The sequence below is a fragment of the Halichoeres trimaculatus genome, unplaced genomic scaffold, assembly GCF_033239565.1.
Source record: "Halichoeres trimaculatus isolate MK-OKI-2021-1 unplaced genomic scaffold, fHalTri1.1 fHalTri1_scaffold_20, whole genome shotgun sequence".
Lineage (NCBI taxonomy): Eukaryota > Metazoa > Chordata > Actinopteri > Labriformes > Labridae > Halichoeres > Halichoeres trimaculatus.
Genome location: NW_027437198.1, coordinates 9609044 through 9635176, shown reverse-complemented (window position 1 = coordinate 9635176; position 26133 = coordinate 9609044). Strand labels below are relative to the sequence as shown.

Below are 26133 nucleotides of genomic sequence, written 5' to 3'. Positions count from 1 at the left end.
CGGCCTTTGTACTTTTGTTATGGAGAATTAAAGACGCGCAGGCAGAGACAGCAGCCAGGCCCTCATTGTTCTTCTACGTTTGATGTTTGATGTTTGGAAGTCAATCATTACGCGCCTAATGGCTCCAAATCAGCCGAGGTGGCGCACGAGTGAGAGAAATTAATAATTAGAGTAATATCATAGACACAAATTTGTCTTGAATCTTTTGAATCAGCAACTTGTTAGTTTTACAGTTTTATGTTACTTTTTTCCCAAACCAGAAAAAGCATTCTTTCTCAGAATACGAATATTGTAAATTCAACATACCTCAGGCCATATTTCAGTATAAATGTAGAATATTCAGCGGTATAAAGTTAGTAAGAAAGATAATTATTTGTTTTATTTATTTTTTTGTTATGAGAAACGATTAAGCTAGATCTGTAACGGTGCTTTACAGAGGAAAAATAAAGAAATGATTCCAGTTTCGTTGCAACAAGAGTTGAAATAATAAGCAGTTATGACAGAGCTCCACAGAGAGGATTAATCGAGCTTTATTTAGCAGTAATAGCAGAGCAGTATCAATGAAAACGCGATCCTCTAAGTGCACAGGCTGGTCTGCAGCGCAGGAGCGGACCCTTGAACCTGTGTTTTGGAGCTTATTACGGCTATAATCTGCGCTGATTGTTAATCCAGCGGCCAGATGATGATAAAGAGGACAGGCGGAGGACGGAGACAGACAGACGCCAGGTAGGGTGGAGTCTCTGTTACATGCAGGAAATTTATCATCAAACACCCACAGACAGTGATACGTGAGCGCTCTTATTCTATGGACTCAGATCAGATATTTTCAAGATGAATCGTGTCAAATATTTTCTCTGTTTATTTTTATGCGGTTTTATGCGTCGCTGTCTGAAATGTGTCATGTTGGAGCTTCTGTGATGTGTTGACCACAAGTCCAGATCATAAAACAAGCAGAAAATTTTGTCTGTCCAAAATATCTGGCTTTCATTTTGCAAATCTAAACCAAACAGTGCTTACATTTTCAAAGCAAGTCAAAAACATTGTAAATATTAATGTGAAATGATCATAAAACATTATTATTGCTCCCAGTGGTGAAATATTTCAAGTGCAGAGACATTGATTTATGAGATTCTAAAGACTTTGGTGTAACTTTATTTGTGTTCAGAAATGTCATCAGTTCCTCAACATGAATACAACCAGTTGTCATACTCTCCATAAAGTAATAACCATTGAAAGTGATGACGTGATGTTGTTATTCAGTTATCAGGCCTGACACAGAGGAAGCTGTTGCTGCTGTTGAAGATGTCTCGGGTATTCTGGTTCATTGAGGGAATGAGAGGAGACAGATCAGCATCAGTCTGCAAACAACCACATCAGTTTGACATGAGGCAGAGGCTCTCTGAGATCTCTCAGATTTAGCATTTCAGGGAGTTGCGAGGTTACGATTTGAAGTGTTTCAAGTGCAGTACCTCTGTTGTCCATGAGAGGAAAGCTCCAAAAATGAGCCACTCCCCATAAAGCCCAGAATTAATCCCCCAACTTTTACTTTTTAAATGCAAGGAGTATGAAGTCAATTTACTTTCAACCCTTTAAAGTTTCATCCAAGAAAAAAAATGTGTGTGTGTATATATATATATATATATATATATATATATATATATATATATATATATATATATATATATATATATATATATATATGGAGCACTAATATTAGAAAACTAAAACATCCGAACAATTATTGAATTATTTCAAGCTGTAGAGATGTAGAGAAAATTTAACTGCTTTTTACTCTGTTCAAAATATTTTTAATGAGATATAGCAGCAAGTTGAAGGATTAAAATGTTTAACTTTGGATTACTTTAACTTAAGTAATTATTTTTATTTATTTATTTATTCATTTTTAAGATTATTTTGGCTTAAACTATGCTATACTTACTAATTGCTACATTGCGATTACCCCTTAGTCTGCTCGCTGTGCCTTTGAATAGACAAAACGCATGAGAATTTTTCCCTTTTAACCTGGCTATATGTTTATTTTTGCTGGATCTCTTTTTTTTTTTTTTTTGCATGGGTAAGTATGTGGTGTTAGGTGCTTTTGCAGCCAGCCTCTGGTGGACTCTTAATGAACTGCATTTCTGATGCTTTAACATTGGCATCATATTTTAAGACTGGAAGTTGATGCTTGATTACAAAAACCCTCACCCAAAAGTCTCATAAATAGGAGTAGACTTTTTTTTTAATGTGGTTACATTCAAGTTGATTCAGAAACATGGATGGGGAAAATTCCTGCTGGATGTTACAAGAGTTCACATTTTTCTTCATTCTGAACAGAAAATGCAAATCTGCCGGTCATGGTCCAGAAACTTGATGTTTGTCCCTGTGATTAATCCACTGTTGTTTTTCTCCCTTTCTACAAAACAACATTGTTCATGAGAACAAATGTTTTCAAGCTGTCACTGAAGTGACAGATACTTTGCTCATGTTGAGGAACATGTTGGATCTCTTTCTGATGCAATAAGTGTTTGACATGTGTATCCACACTGTACATGTTTCTACATTGTTTAAGACCACCTCACAAAAAATATGTGTTGTACTGAAATCCACCCGAAATAAATGCATCAAATGTGGTTTTGGCCTAAACTAATAATGTCTCAGTGCTCCAGTAGCGGATATAAGGAGAAGGATCAGGACTTAAGAGATTGATTGCAGTCCAGTGTGATATCATTGGCCCACTTTAATGTCTTGTTTATTTACAAATTAGCCACTTGACTTGGTCTGCATCATGTTCGCATAAACTGGAGCTTTGACGTCTGACGGCAGATGATGTTGTGTCTTTTTAGAAACATTCCTGATGACTTTACTCAGTGGAAAGTCTAGTTCTGTAAAACTCAGGGGAACACTTGTTTCTTGTTTATTTTATGATGAGGCTACAATCTGTTTTGATGTAGTCTGCATGTCTTTTATGGACTTAGTAAAGGCCTCTGACCCCAGAGAGTCCTATGGGGGGTACAGCGGGAGTATTGAGAATGATGAGCAAAATATTCCAAGGAACATGGCAACCATGCTGGTGTTGTGAAATTTATCTGAAGAGCTTGGACTCAGTGCAAAAAAATCAGTGGGAAATACACAGTTAATAGCAATGACTGGAATATGACTCACAGGTTTGGAAGCAGAAAAAAAAAGCCTGTGTCACAATTTGTGTTTATATTTTTCCAAGGGCATGGAATTTTTATGTATTTTTTTTAAAAATGGACTTTTTCAGAAAGGTTAAGATATGTCCACTACAGTAGACTTCACACACCTGAACATTTAATACTAAACAGTATGAACTAAATGTAAACATAAATTCAATTGTGCTTTTTAGTAATTTCATGAATAGTTATTTCTTTTTATGCTTTGCAAAACATTTTAACACATTTTATGTTTTAACTTTGTGTTGAAAATACACTTGCTGTTGCGTGATGTCCATTTCAGTGGACACGTAGTTTAGTGGGATTTACTGCTTATTTGAAACACCACCGAATGAACCTCAAAGGAGAAGAGCAGCAGAGAGCACTCCAGAGGCTGATATATCTGTCCACGGCAGTGACCACTATGCTCTACAGTAGTATATTAGTTGTGGGTGATTCACAAGAAAGCTGTGGGAGTTTTTTTTTAGGCTCATACCACTGAAACCACCGAGGATGAAGTCTCTGTGTAACTTAATATTTACAGTGAAACTGAGACTCACAACAAACGAATGCAGGGTGCTGCTCTGTGTTAGGATGTAGGACCTGAACTGGACCAGAGTTTACAGTTCTACAGTTTCATTTAGCAGATGCTTTTGTCCAAAGCGACGCAAGAATTTTGACTGAAGGGAAAACCTTTGTTAGTTGGACAAAATGCTACAATTTATTTGGCTGCAGGTGCTGCCATTAAGTGCAAGGAGATTTTTTTCACTATGAAGAATAATAACTCACACTAACACAGTTAATTGCTGCAACAATATAGTTCAACCTTCAACAGTTAAGTAAGAGAAGTGTTCTGTTTTCTCTTTGTGATCTGAATAATATATAAGGAGGTGCATCAGCAGGCTCTACAGGAAAAACAGTCTGTATGATGAGTAAAAGCAGGCAGAACACAATCCACTGTAACAACAACCTGACTTTCTTCAAAGACAATTTTACTACTGTCTTTTCATCAGATCTACAACATAATGTTGTTTTGAAGACTTTAGTAAGGGGCTGTTTACACAACAACAGTTTTAGGCTGAAACGCGAAAATATTGTTGTGTTTCAGCCTCGCGTTTACATGGAAACGGCGTTTCAGCCGACCTTATACACAAACTTTTGAAAATGGCCTCCAGAGTGGGATTTTTCTGAAATGCTGCCGACACCGTTGCAGTGTAAACAGTGAGCCGGTGTTTCCAGTGGAAAGTGGACGTGCTACGCTTTGCGCAAGCACATACAACTGTACAACAGTGCTGTTGTTACGATTGTCAGACTACTGTGTAGTGCTTGTGCTGCTGAATCTGCTTACTTTATTTCAAAATTAGCATTCACCAAATCACCAGATGATCCGCCCCACTCTACTTCAGTGGCGATCTACCCAAAGCTGCTTCTGGGCAAGATAGTTGTGGCGCCAACTACAGGCCTGGCATGCTTACTACAATGTTTCTGTGTAAACACAGATTTTTTTTTACTGCGTTTTAGCGTTTCCGGATGAAACATTGTGTAAACACAAGACATTGTCCGGAAGTCATTTTTGTCTATCTTATTCATATTTCTTTACTATCAAACTTCTGACAGGCTCTCCTCCGGGTTTGTGAGACTGAAATGATTTTCCAGCGTGCATTTGGCTCAAAGGAAAGTTTCCTTGTTTGGGGCACTTAGAGAAAACTTTCTGCTCCCCTGACTTTGACGATCCAGATCTCATCCAGATTGGATTCCCAGCAGCTTTTCCCATTTCACAAGCCACATGCTAACATGTAGCCCCAAACGCGACAACAGTCTGTTCCTCAGAGGCAAACACTGTGTTTGAAACTGCGTTTTCTCCCACTGAGGGAATAAGGATCAAGCCTTATGTGATGCATGTCAGAGAGAAGAATAAAGACTTCCTGTGCTGACACCTCTGAGCACATACTTCTGTCAAATGAAAACATCCCTTCATTTGTGACCATGCATACTGATGAGGTTCACTTTGTTTCATGCCTCAGCAGCACAACTTTCAGAAATGTAATGCTTTCCAGTGTTTGCTGTCCCCCTCTGCCAAACTCTGATATCCCTGAGGATTGGTAGTTTTGATGAAATGATCAAAGGATGCTGTAGTATCTGTAAAACACATGCCTGTTGAATTTGCTTCATCGTTCGTACTCTGCAGAGTCTGCCCTGCAGGGTTCACACTCTCTGAGCTGCACAGATGGCCATGATTCAGCAGCTGTAGTTTTCCCTTTGTATTAAAAGTTCCTGTCTCTTAACATTCTTACTTCATTGAGTATAAGGGTAACTTTGATGGCTGAATTTGTGAACTTGTTACCTCCGCCAAGGAGGTTGTGTTTTTGGAGAGTTTGTTTGTTTGTCTGTGAACAACATAACTCAAAAAGTAACAAATAGATCTTGATGAAATTTTCAGGAAATGTTCAAAATGAGATAAGACAGAAGAGATTAAATTTTGGAGGTGATCCAGTTCACCGTCTGGATCCAGGATTTAAAAAAAAAATCTTTATCATTGTGAGATAGGGCCGTTTTACCATATGTGTATATAACTCCACAAGAAATGGCTGGATTGCTTTGCAAAAAATAAAAGGCAAGGTCACCATCAATTCTGACAGATTTTAAAGTACAATCCAGATCCTGGCAATATTCTGGATACTAAGATCCAGAAAATGAAACGTGTACTGGGTCATCACAATTTTCATCACTGTCAGGAAACAAATTATCGTACAAACCTGTAACTAACACCAAATTGTAGCAGACAGTCTGCTGAAAGGGAGTATAACATTAAAGTAGGACTAAAGTGTTGGTGACAATCACAATATGCTTGGTGGAGGTCTGTGCTGTCTGAGTGCTTTTCTAGTTTTAGATGTGACTGTTACACCTCACTAATGTATCACAGTCTACTACAGTTAAACACCTCCTGCTCGTCTATGGCTAAGTTCACCGTGGAATAAGTATTAAGGACTCATCTTGACAGATCACTCTGATAGACTGTGTTAAGTGTTTACCTCAGGAAAGATAACATGACTGATCATGTCTCAGCAGCTAATCGCATCAGTCAGGTCACGTCTCTCTGCAGAAACACTGACTGACTATCAGCAGCACAGTTTCACTCCTGACCTCTTTACAGTCACTCCTCGTCATGATCATCTTGTTTCTCCGTGTGCAGCTGTAGCTAATTTTTCTTCTGTTCAGCAGATCTTCACTACAGCACAGATGTGATGTTGGCTCTGTAAATCTGTGGTTCTTGTGTTTAGGAGTCAGTGAAAGCAGCTGCTGGTCCCACAACAAAACTCATTTTCTCCCAAAAATGTGTCGCCTTCATGAAGCAATATTTTACAGCATGTTGGAGATATTTCAATAACATAACCATAGCTACCTTTGTCTGGAGGTTGTTTTTTTTGGGGGGTTGATATACAGTATTTTTCTTTAATTCCAGGGTTTCCTGTTGCTAAACCCTGATGCTTGTTTGTGTGTTCAAGATGGGTCAAACCAACTTTTTCTGGGCCTGAAATTACATAAGTTAGTAGATCATTATTAAAATCACAATTTAAATTCATAAAAAAATTGACACTGTTACGATGTGTGGTTTCCAAGCAGATTTGGTTGCCTTTGTGCCTTTAATATTTGATTGCATTTTCATAAAGTTTTAGTGTATTGGACAAACCTACCTGTGACCGTGCACCATGGAACATTTACCATGGATGAAAAAAAAAAAATCTGCAGTCTTTTCCGAAACCATTCTCTAGTCCTGCCTGTAATGAGGCTGAATTTTTTTTTTTTATCTCCATTCAGTTTTTTTTTTTTCAGTAGGCTAAATAGATTTCCAAACTCAGCCCATTTTATAAAGACTAAGCCTTTAACAATAACATAACAAACATGAAGTGATAAAATTTCATGTCATTATTAAACCAATTTAAAAACAAACAAAAAATAGCCCCGTTTACACAGCAACATCCCACCCAAAAACGCAAACAATACAGTCATAAAAATCTTTACATCAATCTCTACACAGAAACGCTGAGGGACTTACTGTAGTAAGTGATGTAACTGTAGAGACACACTCCTCTACAGACCAGAAGATGTGTAGCTGGCTGCTAAATAACAAAACAGAGGAAAAGTGCAGAAGTGGTGCAACAGATGCAGATTTTGTTGAAAGGCAGTCAACAGATCCAGTAGATTCGGTAGCACAAGTACAACACAGTAGTCTGCCATTGTTACTGTTGTTGTCCGGTTTGGGCATGGCAATATAAGCCGCCACAATGAAGGTCTAATGCGTAAAGCGGAGCATGTCATCAGTGTTCCCACTGAAAACTCCAGCTTGCTGTCTGCATGGCAAAGGTGGCTGCGGTGTTTCAGAAAAGAACTGAGCCTAGAGACTTTTTTTTCAAAAGCGTCTGTTTTCAGTCTGTTAAAACACTGTTTCCCATGTAGATAAGAGGGCGAAACACGACAAGACTAACGGTTTCATCCTGAAACCGTTGTTGTGCAAATGGCTCCTAAATAAGTTCATTTTTTCAAAGTAAAATTTAAGATTGGCCTATTGAAAATATGTTGGGCCCACCTATAATGCTGCCCCTATACCACAAGTTTTAGCTTATAAGTCTTACCCCCTGGGGTACACAAGTTGACATAGGGGTACCCCCTACGTCAACGTGTGTGCTTGCAAAAAAACAAAACAAAAGAATAGAAGACAAAAATACCTGATTTGAAAAAGCTTGTTTACATTTTGAAGCTGACATATTAACTAGACAAAGGCTACAATCTGAAGTGCCTGCTTACATCGCCAAAAACTCACATATTTAGGCTGCCCCCTAGTGTTCAGTGAATTGCACTGTTGAAATAAATTCATGTGCGAGACTCTCATTGATTGACTGACACCTGTGGATGCGGGTCTCCCAGTTAACTGCCAAAAATTGATAAATAGCTAAAACACAAAAATTGTCCTTCCAGAGAGACATCAACTGCTACCATCAGTAAATCACCTTTTTCAAAAGTGAAATGGTGTTGCTCACTTCAAAATGCTGGTAAATAAATGTATTTTGTGAGTAACATGGCCAGAGGTCAGATGTCAAGGGGTACATACTGAGAAAAGTTTGGGAACCACTGTTATAGCTAAATTCATTTAATGTGGGACTCTATGGGAACTGACTCACCTTGGGAGACAACCTCTAGTGGACATACAAGGTACTGCATCCGTTTGCAATTTCTGCCTTTCATCAGATGTTTTCTCAGCTCCAGAGGTTTTCACTTCCTCTGGAAAATCATTTTCCCACTTAGCTTGAATGAAGTTACTTTCTTTTGCCCTGGCATTAGTTACAGTCATTCTTTATACATCATTATAACAATAATCATCAGTCATAATAGAATCACCTGTCAAAGGTTCCAGAGAAACAGTTTATCTATTTATGTTTTAAAGATGGTATGAGGAGGATCCAATTAATTAGACTGCCTCACCACCTTCTGGCCTGGAGTCTCTGCACACTGTTGTAAATTACTTTAAGTGAGGTGTGTGTTTGTTTTGGAATTAAATGGAGTTTGGTTTAAAACAAATTTTCTTTGTTCAAGACAAATTTTTACTGGATACAATGCGTCAAGGTATGGTGTTTATCAGTACAGTTACGCAGCGCTACAGTTTGAAACATGACATCAAGCAAACGTTGTAGTAGTTGGCTATCGCACTGATCTGAACCCGGTACTTTGACGTATCTGTAATCTAACGTGACAACAAGAGGTGAATAGTTTAGTAGCCATTTATATTTGGCCCAGCAGACAACCTGGTGCTCTGAGACGTGTATGTAATGTGTCACAATAGTGAATCCTGGTTATGTCCTGCCAGTCGTCTACCAAGCAGAGCTAACGTAACCTCACTCTTCATTGAAACGAACATTATCACAAACAGTTTAGCCCCTGTGACAGCCTTTAGCTCAGGCTGTATCTCTTTCCTGTTTATCTTTCTTCTGCTCTTCTGTCCTTTTTCTGTCTGACAGTCAGGCTCCTGTGTCCACCATCACTACAAAATTAATCACAGAAATCATTTTCAGAAAAACACAGATCTCTCTCTTAGTCAGCTGGTGTGGTGTTGTCATAGAGACTTAGACGTGCCATAAATCAGTCTGGTCATGTTGGACCCAATCAGGAGGCTTAGAAGTAGCAATTTAAAATAGCCTGTAACCTTTAATATTGGTTCTGATAATCTCATTTTAAAGTATGGATTATTAAAAGGCATATTTCTAGAAGAGACTTTTGCAGTACCTCTTAGAAACTCCTCACAGCCCCTTTAATTTTCTTGAAAACTCCTAACTGTCATACAGAGCCTGGAGAATATCCCAGCTTTTTAAGTTTATGTTTCAGTTTTCAGGATATAAACTGGTAGACTAAGCTCTGGTGGCCAAAAACGGCACAAGTTTGTAAAACCCTTGAGATGAATTTGTGGTCGAGCTTTTGGTCTGTAAAATAAATTACAACTGTAAATTATTCTTACAGCTGAGCAAAGTTGTCGTATCTAATCCACACTAACATCCATACTTTATTTTTACTATTAGTGCTCTTTATTTGTCTCTCAGATCCATCACAGCTGCTCATTCACATCCTCTCTTTTCAACAGGACAGACAACTTTTATAAAACCGCAAAGCTGCAGAAGTTCAGCCACTGACAGTTTGTTTTAGTTTTTACTCTCTTTTAAAGTTCTACCAAAAGTCTGTTTGAGGGTCTGTGTGATCACCTGAGCTGCTCTCAGAGGTACAAGGCCCCCTCCTATTGGCCACAGAGGGAACAGAACAGAACAAGGAGACCTGTCACAGTGAACTGCATCACTCACCATCACCACAACAGAACACACACGCACACAAAATACAGTGAATCACAGTGATAGCGTCCCAACAATACTGGACCCTGATTGGTTGATAGTTTAATAGAGAGAGCTGAGGCTCAATGCTGCAAACTGACCTGAGAGGAAGGACTTCATGAAGTGAAGGAGGGAAACAGAAATGAAGTCTCTGCTTTGAGTGAGATGTCTGAAGAATGTGCAGGAGAAGAGGTTGAAATATGGGTCACAATAGGAGTTAAAGTCACATAATTTGGGTAATATTAGATTCAATTATTCAGACTCATCCTTCATACAATGTTACTTCAGATGCATGTATTTGTTCAGAATAACAAACATATTTTACGGAAACATGAGCCTTTATTTTAAGCTAAAGCAGCTATCAAATGATAGTGTTTTCTATAAATATCGCGATGTGTTTGTAGGTGACAGACATGAGTATGAATTCTTTTCATACGAAAACAGAAAGACAGAAATGTTTTCATTCATCACCTCAGAGAGAAGATTTATAATTTTGTGAAGCCACAACTTTAAAGTCAAAAGCTGCAAGAATCACACACAGTTCTTATTTACTGAAAAGGTTTAGAGGAAATCCTTCCATGCTGTATTTTTTCCTCTTTTTCTGTTCTCTTTTCTCAGTCTTTTTTTCTCTGTGTCTTTGTGTCAACTCTTGCCCTGATAACACTTTCTTTAAAAATCTCCGGACATGTCACCTGAGGAGAGCAGCCATGCCGGTATGTCCACATGACTTTCACAGTCCTCTCAGTCCAAAGAGATATTTTCCTTTTCTACTGTTTGGACTTTGAAGAACAAAATCTAAAGCTGCTTTATTCTACTAAGAGGGAAAACATCTTTGGTAGTTTGCTATCATTTGTCCGCAGCAAATCCTTTGTGCTGTATGACTGTCTCTCAGTGTTGGTATGTTTGTTTGTCAAAGACAGGTCAAGCTTGAAAATAAGATTTTGTCTGAGTATAAAAAAAAACGTATAAAAACGAAAGTTTTAAAACGGTTATATTCATATTTTTTCATAGACTGTCTTTTTATTCTAGAGTAATTTTTAAGTTTTCATACCTATTCTTAGTCAACCTTGCAAAGAAAAAAAGTAGATGAATAAAAACACAAAAGAAAACAGATATCTGGTCTTTTATAAGAAGATTCATGCTTTGGATTCTTGACTTTCTCTCCTGAACTTTCATTTTCTTTCTTAGACTTTTAGAAGCTATAGACTCATGACTGCATTGAGGCTAAATTGACCAATTCCTTTTCCACTCTGTGAAATAAAATTTCCCCTCTATATTAGTTTTTTGAGTATGGTTTTTTTATTCATTTTTTTTCTTATTTCCAGTTTTCACAACGTCCTGTATAAAGCATTGTAGATTATGTCTGTGTCTTAAAATGTGCTTGACTGATGAATCTGCCTCATGTCTGGTATTATCTTACATGATGCTCTGATTTAGGGGGGAAGAAAAAACAGCTGAGACATTATTTCTACTAAAACTTCTCAGGATGGATGATAATGTAATAATATCAATTACACAAATTTCTATCAAAAAACATATAATATAATATAAATCCTGTGAAACTTGGGTAAAACACTGACAAACAATCATACTAGTTGAAGAAACTGAATGAACTGTATCCTGGAACATTACTTTAGAATAAGTGAATAAATCCTAAACATGATGAGCAGAAACAGTCTGCAGAAAGTGTGAATGATTTCAAAATAAGATTGAGTCAGTAACACTTAACGCATTCAGCCTGAGGCAGCAGATATGTGAGTAAAAGATGCGTTCACTGACATCTCTGAACTCACAGGAAATTAAAGAAATGATAAAGATCTGCAACAGAATGTTCTTTCCTGGGAGAGAAAGAGAGATTATCAGTTATTTTTAAAGACTGTGTAAGAATATTATTCACAGCCCATGAAAAGAAAATACATCAGAGGAGCTAAATGTCTGATACTGTAACTTCCTATGGCAGAAATTCTCCCAATTTTTTTCTTCTAGAAAATACATATCACAGAATCAAACAATATTAAATTAAATCGTGACGCACACAGCGGGATGTGTCACGTAACGCACCTGAAAGACGTGAAATTTGTTAATGTTTAACATGGGAAACGTTTAATTATTTCCCTCAAACTAAAGGGTGTTATTTCCTCACACTGTCCTCTCTCAGTGAAGACAGATTCACTCTGAGTTTAAGACCATGTTCTGAAAAAGTTGGAGTTTCATAGAAATTATTCTCCAAACCACATTGTTTCCTTAATCTAACCACAGGCTCATATCTCTCTCGTTCAGGTAAAGGTAAACGCGTACTTTGATGGATTTAATCTACGAGATTTACAAGTTGATGAATGTGTGACGCACTGCGGAAACTCAGGGCTGCAGGTGAGTGTTTCTTCAAATATGAAAGAAATGATAAAACAACTCCAACGTTTCTGTTGTTGTTCCTTGTTTCTGATCTGGTTCAAATAGATTTGTTTTTTTTGTTTATAAGCTGAACCGCAGCTTTCTCACACAAAAAGTGGAATTTAACAGAGAACAAAAAAGACAAATATTGCTGTTGATCATGTCATAATATATGGCGTTAACGTGTAAATTTAAGGCTGCGCCACAGGCTTATGTTTCAGTGCGCTCATAGAGTTTTTGTATTTCCATGTAGCTGTGTGTGTGTGTCTGTAACCTCCATCCTGACATGTATCTGTCTGTGTCAGTACAAATTTCTGGGTCCGAACTCTGTTTGCTATAATTTAGAAAACAAAACTCAGGAAGTCTTGAGACCTGGGCCAATTTTCAGAGAGTCTGAATAAAAAAACGCACAAACGAAGGCCAAAAGATTCCAAACATTTTGTGTGACACAGCCCTTAAAATAGGGAGACGTCAAAGACGACAAATTCACTTTTTTGGAACTCAATTTAAACACTTTTTACGTATAAGACAAATGAAAAGATACTGAACCGGAAGAGAAACAACAAGTTAAAAACAAACTCGACAACCAGTATGGAGAGATGCGATTTTGTTTGAGCCTTCCATCACCAGGAGAGACTTTAGGAGTATGTGAGTCTGTCGTGAAGAGTGGACTATTATCATTATGATACTGGTCAGCATTAGAGACAACGAAGGCTAAGATTAAATCCAAGCAGACAGCACATAAGAAGGTTACTTTTCTGCAAATTTGTTTTTGAACTGCAGCATCAGGACAGTCCCGTACCATCACTCAGTGCAGTCAACTGGCGTGTTTTTTATGTTTTTTCTTTCAATTATTATTTTTGTAAAAAAAAAAAAAATCACCTTTTTGCCCTGATTATTCCTTAAGTTTTAGTCAGTGATTTTTTTATTTATTTTATTCTTAGTTTTGTTACTTGTATTTTTGTTGCTTCTCATGTCCACTTTCTATTGCTGAAATAACCGGAGGCAGTTTGGGGTTTTAAACGAGAGAAGATGTTAATCTCTGGCGCTCCTGCGCTCTTACTTTGAAAGGAAATGAGTGATTTTTGTCCCGTGATTCAGTTTCCCTCACGAGTCTCATCTTCCTCTACTGTGGACTTATTTAAGTTAATGATTTATGGAGACCAGTCTGAATGTTTGTCTTTATACCGGTTACACTGGTTATATTGGACCGAGCTGGTGCCCATCACTGAGACAGCGCGGCGTCTTCTGCGTCATCACACACATACACACACTTCAAGGTGTGTGGTGGCCTTGAACTTGAGCTCATTACATCTGTCGGTCTTTCTGTCTGCACTCCTCTCCTCCCTCTCCCTCTCTCCGTGTTAAACTTGACCTTGACCCTCTGGGGCCAGGCTGCCCCTTCCTCCCCCCCTTCTCCCCCTCATCCCCCGGCAGACCACACTAAGGGAGAGAGACTGCCTGTCTGGGTGGTTTGTGTGTGTTTGTACCGGCGGATGTTTGTCTGCAGGTTTTGAACATTTCTGAAAAAAAAAAAAAAACCTGATTAATGAATGGTTTCATGTAGAAATACAAACACCACACAGGCTTAGCCACATCGTTCATTTTCCTCAGCCAGGCAGCGCCTCCTCATCCCAGGTCGTCAAAAAACTGACACTGTCATTCTCATCATTATTCAATGTAACTGTTTAATTGAAGTGGTTTTGATCCTGTTTGTTGTTTCATTGTCTTTTTATTGTATTTTTTTCCACTGTGTAAAAGTTCTGTCGACACACTAACTGACACGGTTACTTTAAGATTAAAAAAGGTGTGATAACAAGATGGATTACACTGGTGTCTGTGTCTGTAATCAGCCATAGACAGCCTCATTTGAATAAAGCCCTTATTTCAAATTTCCAAATGTTATTTGACTAACTTTCTTTTTAATTCAACATTTCTTTAATTTTATTGCTTTTCCATAACTCCGAGAAATCACCACCAAACATTTTTTAATATTCTCATAGTATTTGTAGTGCCTCTCAGTGGTCCATGGAAAGATTTCTCGCTATTTTGGCCAGCTAAGTTAGTTTGGTACAGACTGGCCTGATTGTTTCCTCAAACACTGAACGGACATCGAAGATCCAAGTCCCAGAAAGATGTGCGTAAAATTACATCTAAACCAAAATGTAAAATCACCAATACACGTGAAGAACATAAAAGACTCCATCGATGATGAAACATGCAAAAAGGTTAAAACGCGTGGTTTACATAGATTAGATCTTCTGTTTCACTCTTAAACCTTGTGCAAAAGTCTCAGATATCGTTATCGATCCCAGTTTGGCGAAATTTCTTTTTTTTTTTTTTTTTTTACTGTGGCGAGACAGTGGGCAACCCACACACAAAGTTAAAACATAATACAATACAACATAATATTATTTAAGGTTGAATATATGTCTGAAATTTAGAATACGGCAAATAGACAAATAATAGATACTACCTACGCATGCAGGGCCAAGGCACTGCGCAGGGAATCTTGCACCCGGATGTTAAAGCCCAAAGCCAATGTACCATAGAGATATGACGTGAATGCTGCTGAGTGGACAAAGCCCATGACAATGCAAATACAACAGTAACAGCATTATTGCACCGATGTGTCGTTCATTTAATTTAAATTTAGAGGAGCATATTTTGTTCTCGTACCATGCCAAATTTTCAGCAAAAAGTGTTTTTTTTTTTAATTGAAAGAAATAAAAGGAAAAAATGCACTGAAATACAATTATTTTTTTCCTTTTTCTTCTTTTTTCAAAGAATATAAATCCTAAATTACATAAGAACAAAAGACAAAACTTGAACAAACTCCTTTTATCAGAGTGTATCACATTGTAAATTTATCAGTTATCGGAGCACACTCGCTCAATCATTGCGTCCGTTATTTATTGATCTCCTCCAGCTGCACGCGCCCCACTGCTCAGCTCGGTGTGTCCCTGATCCTCTCTGCTGTCTGCCTGCATCACCTGAGGCAGATATTCACCTGCCTCAAATTGCACGTGACAGCCTTTCCACATTAACTATATATATATATATATATATATATATATATATATATATATATATATATATATATATATATATATATATATATATATATATATATATATATATATATAAAACAGTACATATATATATATATATATATATATATATATATATATATATATATATATATATATATATATATATATATATATTTCAAATGGAACAAGCACTTGACACTTGGTTTGGACCTCAGTATCCACCGTAGTTCTTCAAGGGCATAGTGAACACAGTAAATAAACAATACAGTCTAAGGGCGCGACTTCCCGTGCCACTGGACAGTAAATAGAGTTACGCATAAATAAATCAAATATTAAGTTACAGCAAAAAAATGCCATTTACGTCCCAGAGTAAGTTCTATAGAAGACTAAAGAGCCCGTTACTATTTCTCCAAATGTTACCATCAAATGTGTGTGATAAGCTACAAAGTTTTCAATATCTTCATTATAATAAGAGTTATTATCAGTCTGTATTCCTCATTTTGAGTAGATGCATAAATAATTTGAAGCCTAGGATGCACAACAAGCATCACAGCCGCACTCTGAGACCTTTTCGTCAGCTTGAAACATCTCTGAAATATGTTGTCTTTAATGATAATCTGAGTTCCGGATGTTGTTCCTAACTTCAAAATCTGATACTTTGAATGATCCTTGCTCAATTAACTTTATCCATCACATTTATTATAAAGAAACAATTCTGTGCTAAGAATTAGATAACCTTTTCATATAGGGGTTAAAAGTGAAGCTAGCGTTTGACATAACACACACGTTTGTCTCGTTTGTATTTCAAAGATGCAAAACGTGACACAGAAAAGACGTTTAAAGCCCGAAACACATCAAAGCCCTTTGAGATAAAAAAAAAAAAATCTGCCCTCTCATAAACCGAAATCCATGAGCAGTCAGTGAAATGAAGACGCATAGCGTGGCTCAGCCGTGCTGTGAAGCTCTTCCTGAAGCACTTTGAACCAAAGCCATTTCTCTCAAATCTCAAAACCTCCAAATCTCCTCCATAAATCCCCTTCACGCTTCCTACAGTCAGATACTGTGAGAGAGACAGAGGCATGCACACAGAAGAGACAACCTAGGGGGAGCAGTTACTCGACAATTCGGAGTTTCTTTCGGAAATAGTCCTAAATTATGATTTTAATACTTTTACGACGACGATAAACTTCTTTGCTCATGCACTGGCAGCAGCCCTTATAGTCTTTAAAAGTGTCAATAACTCTGAACACTTTAACACCGAGGTTCAAATAATTATGGGCATATTAAACCAATGTTTTTTTCAACTTGAAATAAGGTGGAAAAAAATATTCTAAAACAACTTTATCCCTGTGTTTAAAAATAATTCATTCATAGCCATTGAACAAGAAATGAATGATTCAGTCATTTTCTTTAGCCTTTAACGCGCTACAGAGCATCTTTACCCAATACACAATTCAAGTGTAGTGATCTATTTTTATAAGTTTCTCATATAACTATGATATTTAAGTCTTCAGGGACCACAAATTTCTTCTAACTTCACTGAACTGCACGAGAATCATCGGAGCTGCGCCGCTGCATGCAGCTCATGCCCCTCTCGTGCCACAGCTCGAGCCTCATAAAAATATTTTTCTGTGACTGACAATCTCCAACAAGGCTCTTCTTCTCCGCCTTTTTCCATGTCTCATCACGTGATTATCCAGTCTCATCCAATAGACACACGCCCTCCCTCCTCCCCTGCTCCCGGGGGCTCGTTGCGTCAAAGCTGCGGCTGACATGTAACTGGAGGTTCGGCCGGTTACCGGGACTCTTTGCCTCGAGCAAGCACCGTCACTAAACGGTGCAGCAGGGCGCGTGCTATGACAGTGCGCGTGACGGCACATGAGAAACATCTGAGCCGTGAGTGAGCAGGAGAGCGCCCGGGGCATAACAACTGCGTAAACCTGCACAGACTCATTCAGCAAATGTAGCAGCTTTGCGCACAGCAGTGGACGAACTCTGAGAGGAAACAGAGACGAACGGAGACCAGACCGGGAACAGGAGCTCATATGACCGCCTCCCTGGTCCTAAACCCTCGCTGGCCAGGGGACACGGTGATGTTTGTGTATGACAACAACCTGGACGACCTGAACAAGAACATGGAAGGGCTGGTGGGCAGCGGCAACTTCGCCGCTAGCCAGTGCCGCAACATTATGGCGCACTCCGCTGCTGCCGCTGCTCTGGGCGGTCATCCGTCCAGCCTGGTGCACTCCTCGGCCGGGTACTCCACGGTGGATGTTTCCGCTTCTAGCTCCAGTGAGTCGGGAACGTCTTCAGGAAAGCAATGCGCGGCTGGACCGTGTCCTGCAGCGGCGGTGCCGCATCAGAGCTCCTCTGCCGCCACCGCGTTACCGTACAGCTATTTTGGTAACGGGTACTACCCGTGCAGGATGGGGCGGGGTTCCCTGAAGTCCTGCACCCAAGCGGCTGGAGCCGCGCTCAGTTCACAGTACATGGACACCACGGTGAACTCAGAAGAGTACTCAAACCACCGGGCCAAAGAGTTCGCCTTCTATCACAGCTACCCAAGTCCCTACCAGTCCATGGCCAGCTATCTGGACGTGTCTGTGGTCCAGACGCTGGGCACCGGAGAGCCGCGCCATGATACCCTGCTCCCCATGGACAGCTACCAGCCCTGGGCTCTGACCAACGGCTGGGGGGGACAAATGTACTGCTCCAAGGACCAAGGACAGGCCGGGCACCTCTGGAAGTCTGCTCTGGCAGGTAAGACAGATTTTAATGTTCTTAGAAAACAGATTTAAAAAGGCTCTTTAATAATATTTCTAAATAGTGCACAGGGTTTACTGCTGAACAGCATGAGTATTGTGGGTTAATTCAGTCAGTGAGAATCTAATAACGTCCTCCCACGAAGACCCATTTAATGAGCGATTAAGATGCTCTGGTGGATAGAAACCGGCCTTATAAATTTGGAGTAAGATCTCTCTCTCTCTGTAATTCATTTTATGCTCCTGTTACTCACGTTTAAAACATTATTTGACACAGATGTGCCTGAACTATTCTGTGCAACTGGTGCGTAAAACACAACAAGCAGTTTGCAGATGGAGGTGATGATAAGTTGCTCTGTGCATTATTAGCTGTCAGGAGAAGGCGCTTTATTTATTTCTGCTCCTCATGCAAATGAATGTTTTTATGAATCTAAAGGTCACGTGTTGCCTCATATGTTACGTGATAATTACAGGGTCTCGAACACTCGTATTTTGTTGTCAGTATAGCGATAAAAAAAACACTTAACAGAACAGCAATGTGTCATCATTATCAGCCAGTTTCACTGATTTTATTTGTGATCTAAAAGAAAGGGTGTGGGTTGAGTTTGGACGTGACTGCTGTATCTTTCTCTATACATGAATTCCACAGGGGCGCGTGGAATTACACAGTGGTTAGAAAATACGTGAAACACTCACCGAAGGAGATTCTAAAATCCTTCTTTTTGTGCAAAACCAAAAATGCGCGTACATTTGAGGACAGAGTGTGCAGCTGCATGCTCGTGCAGAGACCAGACATCCTCCATGTTGTTTGTCTGTCGCAGCATAGCTGGCCAATCAGCTCAAAGCACGAAGTCTCAGTCCTCTTCATTAAGCCTAAACAGAAACACAGACGCTCACAGCTCACTCGTGTCTGTGATTTAGTTGATTTGAAAGCTAGCAGCGTGTCCCGGTGTGTGCAGCCCTCCTCAGCCCTCCTCTCTCTGTCCGCTTTCTCACAGATGTGGTGGCTCATCAGCACGACGGCTCGCCTTTCCGCCGCGGCAGGAAGAAGAGGATCCCCTACACCAAGGTGCAGCTGAAGGAGCTGGAGAAAGAATACGGAGCCAACAAATTCATCACCAAGGACAAGAGGAGGAAGATCTCCGCCGCCACCAACCTGTCGGAGCGGCAGATCACCATCTGGTTCCAGAACCGGAGGGTGAAGGAGAAGAAGTTTGTGGCAAAAGTGAAGACCACTACGCCGTAGCATGAAGGCTCGTGCGCTCTGGACGGTTAAATGAATGAACTGGATGTTTTCTGTGTGTTCCACATGAAGAATGGACTGAGAGAAATCGTCAAAAAGGAAAATAAACAAACTCGATGGTACTCCTGATGGACTAGGGCTGTGCGTAAAAGCGTGCGTTAAGAAATGGAAGAAAAAAACGAATGAAGAAGGACAAAGAGGACAAAAGAAGAAGAAAGAAAAGAACCAAAGCCCTGTCTTTGTACATACAGCACCTTCCTGCCTGCTTCAGTGTAACTGTCTGTCTCCTGTCTGTGGTTAACTGTCTGTCCGTGTTGTCCGTGTTGTCGAAACACAATATTATGCTGTTCATACTGTTTATAACGCCTGTAAGCCAGTAATCAAAGTATAGTGCATCACTTAATAAATACGTTTATTCCTGATACAGTCTCCAGTAGATCTTATATCTTTAAAATCATCAGAAATGTAGGATCCCTGCCTGCAATTTACCTCCTATTCTGTTTAACTACCTCTTTACAACAAGCAAAGAAATCCACGCTCAAAGGCTGGAGGGTGATACACACAGGGTGGACAGACATCGAGTGTATTCAGAGTGTACACAGATTCAAACGTGTTTATGAGACTGTGAACAGCACCACAACAATGCTATGCATTTCCTGATATCTGTTCACAGGCGCGCAGAGATCCGTGTGAACAAAACGCGCTAAAGAACGAAATAATCTGAGCTGAAAAATAAAGACAGGAGCCGCCTTAAACCACTGTTTTAATCGTATACATGAGTTTTTTTCTGAATAAAACAAAGATTTAATCTGATGATACGGTGTTACAGGGGTGAAAATCACGTTGCAAACGGAGAAAGTAATTTTAATTTACCAAAACTAATATTAACGGGAAAATAGGCGTTGAAAAATATTTTATTTAATGTGAATCTATCTTATTTGATTTTTTTTTTTCATCCATTTTTTTTTTTTTTTTTTATGTTTAGAGATGGGGAAATATTTTTTCCTAAAACTTTTGGTGCATTTAAAGACAAAAATAAAAGAATGAGTAATAAAAATGAAATAATTTGGTGCTGGAAACGTCTTTTATTTATTTTCAGCACTGTGCGTGAAATCAGATTAATGTAACTCTTTAAAAACTTATCAAATAACGTAATTTTTTTTTAAATTAAAGAATGGACAAAGCTGTTCTAGAGTTTAAATGTGCTGCTATATTTTCTTTAATCAGTTTATTTTTAAGATTTAAGGATTGAATTTGTTGAAACGTGAAAAAGAATGAAAACATAATCACAGCAGAGCATGAAAGTTTGGAAAATGCGCAATGTTCAGATATTTTCTTAAACACGTTCTGCTTTAGCTCCAGTTGTTTTGGGCCTTACGCTGTGCATCAAACATCACAAACAACAGGTTTAAAGGAAGAAAAACTTGTGCCGTGTTTGTCTACATTTGTGAAATCCTTTAATGAGTGTGTGTGTGTGTGTGTGGGGGGGGGGGGGGGGGGGGGGTGTAAGTGTGTGTCAGTCTGCGAGACGGAGAGAAAAAAGCCCTTGACCTTGAAAGTCACGTGAGCAGCCTCAGGCTCTTTTACGGCAGCACACCCCCCACCCCTCATTCACTCCCTCGCTCACGCTCACGCTCACACACATACACACACACACACACACACACACACACACACACACACACACACACACACACACACACACACACACACACACACACACACACACCACATTGATTTGTCGCGCGTTCACGTTGAGCTGCGGGTTCGCGCTGCTCCCTGTGAGCGGGTTTGTGGGTCACCAGCAGCGGCAGCAGTCGGCCTCCAAGTTATAATTTTCCGCAGAGACCTGGTTTCCTTAAAAGTGTCTGAAAACACACCAGATGAACGTCACGCTGCGCGTCACAGTGTGTGTGGAAACCTCACTTTTTAAAACATGGACGCATGAAACACAATCCCTCGCACTAATGAAGGATGATGCTGAGTCCAAACCTCAGTGTTAGAGATTTTGAGGTATGTGCTCTCAGAGTTTATTGAACCTCCTTCTCGTTACAAATGTGTCAGACTATTTAAATGCGCACTGCACGGTTTGGTGCTGAGGATCAACTCCAGCCGTGTTGTTTCTTATCAGAAGATATTTAGATGTTTGTTGACAAAGAGGTAGGGAAAACAGAATCCTTAGAAGTAAATTTAAAGTAAAATGATTTTTATTGTTTTATTACTGTTTTATCTTCGGATTTGGATCTCTGTGGGCCTCCTATCTCACATTAAATTGACACAGCAAAGTATGTCGTTTAGGCCTGACCATGAAACTTATGTAGGATATTTAAAATACATTTGTTCCTTCTTTTTTGAAAGTATTTAGGTCCTCTTATTTAGCTTACACCTTTTTTTCCATCGCTGTTTCCAAACGATGAGGTTTGTCTTTGGTAGGAAACGTTGATAAATAATTCAAAGCCCTGTTTATTTTGCATCTTAGCGGAGTGTGCGACGATTTTCCTCCTCCCAGAAACTGCAGTGCGTCCCCATCTTCCTCTGCTGCTCGTGCTACAACGTGTTTCATTCCACCCCTTGTTTGAACTCCATGAAATACGCAAACCTGAAAAAGAAATGAGGAGCTCCGTGATCTTATCTGAGACATTTTTTTGGTCTGAATGGAGTTAAATCTTTACAATTACTGCATTATATATCTTAAGGCCAGTACACCAAAGGTCCTTACAAGAAGAAAAAAAAACTCCATACGAGCTTCAAAGACGCTGGTTTTAAAATGTATGTTTTTGGATCTTACGCATGTCTGTTATCTCCCAAAAGCTTAAAGACGCACACCTTTGCATCAATCACTGATGTTGATGTCATTTCACAGATGTCAAAGTTCTGTTTCTCTCTCTTATCGAAACCGCAAAATATTCTTAAAAATACGGCAAGAGACGATTTGCGCGCAAACGTATGCAATTCCAACTCGGACATGTTCGTCATGTCCGCAAACAAGAATGACAGAGAAAACTTATTCTAACACTTTTCCCTCCGTGTGTTTGGAAATTGTCTGTAGCATCAGGGGTTTGTTAAAGTTTATATTCTGTTTTTGGCAGAGCCGAGGAGCTTCCAATGGAATAAAATCCAGTTTCCAACTCTTTAAAAGTGAAATTAAACTCAGAATTTGGCAGTTTTAACAGAAGCTACAACACAATGAAACGATGGTCAAAGACAGAGCAGGAAAATGAACAAACGATCACAGGATATAAAAAAATGATGGCTGCATGTAGGACAAGCGTGGTTTACGATTCTTATCTGTGAGAAATAATTTGATCAGATTTGAAGTGAAGAAAAGAAGCTGGAGCTCGCTCAGTAAAATCTATCACATTTCCTCCCTGTGTGTGTGTGTGTGTGTGTGTGTGTGTGTGTGTGTGTGTGTGTGTGTGTGTGTGTGTGTGTGTGTGTGTGTGTGTGTGTGTGTGTGTGTGTGTGTGTGTGGCCGTGGACCGTTAAACATTAACATTAAACTTGACAAACGGCGGTGTGCTCTGCTGGCCTGTTGACTCTCTTTACTGCTCCGTCTCTGTCCTCCTTTAAAACCAACAATACGGACGGAAGCCCTGAAGCTCATAAAGCTCTGTCTCCCCTTTAGTCCAAATACCAGAGAGAGGAGGAGGAGGAGGAGGAGGAGGAAGAGGAGGCCTGCAGACGGCACCGTCGTGCCACTCGTGTGGTCTCTCTTTCATGTCATCAGTCAGACATGTTTCAGAATAAAATCTCTGACTTCAGCTCAGCTTCATTTCATCCAGAATGAGGAAGAGACAGGGAGAACATCTCACTGAGGAGCGTTTCTGATAAACTGGAGGTCAAGAACACCTCATGTAGGAGCTAAATGGTCAAAATGAGCAAAGAAATATTTGCTGCAGGTTAGCTCAGCAGAACCTAAACCTCAGAGACAAAGATGCAATAAAACTGCCTCACTTTCAAATGAAGCATTAAGACTCTGAGAATGAAAGGAGAAAAAGAAAAATGGGGAAAAAAGAAAAAAAAAAGAGAAGCAAGTGTGAGAAGAATTTCAGTAGGCTACATATTTTTTATTATCATTATTTTTTCATTATTATTTTTTTCATTATTATCATTATTATTATTATGATTAGTAGTAGTAGTAGTAGTAGTAGTAGTAGTAGTAGTAGTAGTAGTATTTAAGAAGGTAAATTTAAATCAAAATTAAAAGAAGGTACTCAAACTAAAACTTAAATATTTGATAAGGTAAATTGATAAATGTATTGTGTAAAAAATGTTCAAAGAAAGAAAAATAAAATAAGATAAAATAAAAAAAAATCTAAAAAATTATAGTGACGGGCACAGGTAGTAGGCTTTGAATGCTTGCAAGCTCTGTGCTTTTATTCATCTTATTCTATTTTATTTTTTAAATATTATTTTTATGTTATTTTTTTAATTTTGCTTTGTTTTATTTAATTACATAGGAATCATTTTAATTTGTACTTGCAATTATTCCATCTTTCAAACCTTGCACTACTTTTCCATTAATCTTCTTTATTTTATTTTATTTTTTGCCTGACAACAATGTGCTGTGAGCACCACACCGAAGCAATGCAAAGTTAAAAGGGTTTGTGTCAAACATTTAGGACTGAAGTTATCTTTTCAGTGAGGTGTAATTTTCAGGCTTTTAAAACATGTTGGTCAATTTTCACATTGAATGATTCCTACTTGAATCAAACAATCAAAATATGAGTTTTTGAATATTAACCCAAATTATCAGGGTAAATCCAGATTCTGAACATATGAAAACAAATAAGAGGGCGAAATGAGAAGCTTCTGTAGGAGACTTTCTAAGAGTCCTTCAAAAGGAGGTCAAAGGTCAACATCATGAATGTCTGATAATCCGTGAAACAAACATTCATCGAGGTCTTGAGAACCATGATACAGAAAATACAAGTGTAGGTAAAAATGAAAGTTTAGGTGATAAAAAAAACTCGTGTTTTGAATTTTGGATGAACAGAGGGAGGTGTTGGTGACGGTGCGGCGTGGTCTGACCTGCTCAGCCGTAAAACCAGAGTGAGTGGACACAGAGCACTTTACATTCCTGCCTCAGACAGCTGCACGCTCAGAGAGCAGCAATAGAGGCTCAGGCCTTGTGTAGCATTTTAACTGTTACACTTTTTCAGAACTAAACTAATACGATCAAAGGCGGATTGAAAGTCAGACAAAAAAACTGCTTTACTTCAGTGAGAGCACTGAATCTGAAATTAGAAAAACAGTCACAAGAAAAAAGAAAACTCCATACTGAAGGTTTTAAAAAAGACAAGGTAATTACTGTAAGTGTTGTAACTTTGTGAATGATATTTGACAAATAAACATTCATTGTGGTGTACAACGCTTAAAATGATTACCATAGCAATATTTCCCACAGATGAATGAATATCTGGAGCTTTGGCTTTTACTGCACTGCAGTGATTGGCTGATGTCAGCACTTTTCAGACCTCATCAGATGGATTTCAGTCATTCTGGGAGCAGGGCCAGTAAAGGCTCCAGCTGAGGAGACCGCTGGTATGAAAAAGACGAAAACAGTTCAAGTAAAATCCTCATAAACTGGCGTTCACTCACAGAGATATTTGTAGTCTTTAAGGTTCCTGATCAGTCCGCAGTGAAACTGATCTCTGGAGAAGAAATCAGGTACCGTCTCTTTAAAGAAGAAGATAGAAACAACGTTTTTTTTTGTATAATCATCACAGCTGCACTGGTTGATTTGATATAATCCGTCTTATTAAATAATTTTAAAGCTCAAAGTTTGGTATGATTAAGGGTGTGGCCTCTTTGAGTGACAGGTGGAAGCTCAGCGAATTCAGTCTCTGAACCCCCACCCCTCTGGACTGTGTTGGTGGAGTCCGAGGACATAAACAGGCCAGTTGTTGAAAGAATATGATCCAGATTAAAATGATCCGGATTTGGAAATCCCCATTTCTTGCTATCCAGGATCAAGAAATCTGTCTCAGTTTTTTGCCAGTTTTTCAAAGCAACATTGGATTTGATCACCCTGATCAGGATACAGTTTTCAAGATTACCAAATCTGGATTACCAGTGGTCTAAATGGGACAACATGTGACAATGTGGGCTTCCAGCTCTGTAAAGAACAAGTTTAAGAGCCAACATGGGGTCACTGTAGGTGTTTTTTTTTTTTTTTTTTTTTTTTTTTAACTAAATAAATAACATAAACATCAACTTTTGTTTTTACTCATATTTGTCCTTGCGTTCCAGAAGAAAAACAAAGAAAAGAAAAGAAAACGTCTGAAATGTTAAAAAATAAAACAAAAGAGGCTAAATGTCCAATAGTTAGCAAAACAAAAAAAAAATGTTCAGGGATCTTTTTCATCTGTGAGAGAGAGTCCAGCATTTTGAGCTCTGCTTTTAGAAGGTGGATCTGAAGTTTTTACTCTGGTTTGCTGCAGTTTAGTCAGTTTGATTTGTTCCTCTGCCAGGAGTATCTGCGCTTCTGCTCTTTCAGTTTCTCTTTGTTTTTACTTAATTATACTGAAAGGCTTCATTGGTAGCCTAATACAACCTTATCGACTTTAACACTGTAATGGTCAAACAAGTCAAGTGCAAAATACAAATAGAAGTATGGAAACTAAATCGTGCAAATGT

At 38.9% G+C, this 26133-nt stretch overlaps 1 protein-coding gene and 1 long non-coding RNA gene across 2 annotated transcripts in view; one reads left to right on the top strand and one right to left on the bottom strand.

Annotated features, from left to right (window-relative positions):
* Window positions 1-1290: 1290 nt before the first annotated feature.
* The window catches only part of LOC141810190 (uncharacterized), a 36537-nt gene continuing 11694 nt past the window's right edge, over window positions 1291-26133 (bottom strand). The window contains exon 4 of the long non-coding RNA XR_012600057.1: window positions 1291-1358. This is a non-coding gene — a long non-coding RNA (uncharacterized LOC141810190). The remainder of the gene's footprint in view (window positions 1359-26133) is intronic.
* hoxb13a (homeobox B13a) lies at window positions 17535-19497 on the top strand. Its single transcript, XM_074696994.1, has 2 exons — window positions 17535-18249; window positions 19250-19497. The coding sequence occupies exons 1-2, from the start codon at window positions 17535-17537 to the stop codon at window positions 19495-19497; spliced, it is 963 nt and encodes a 320-aa protein (XP_074553095.1).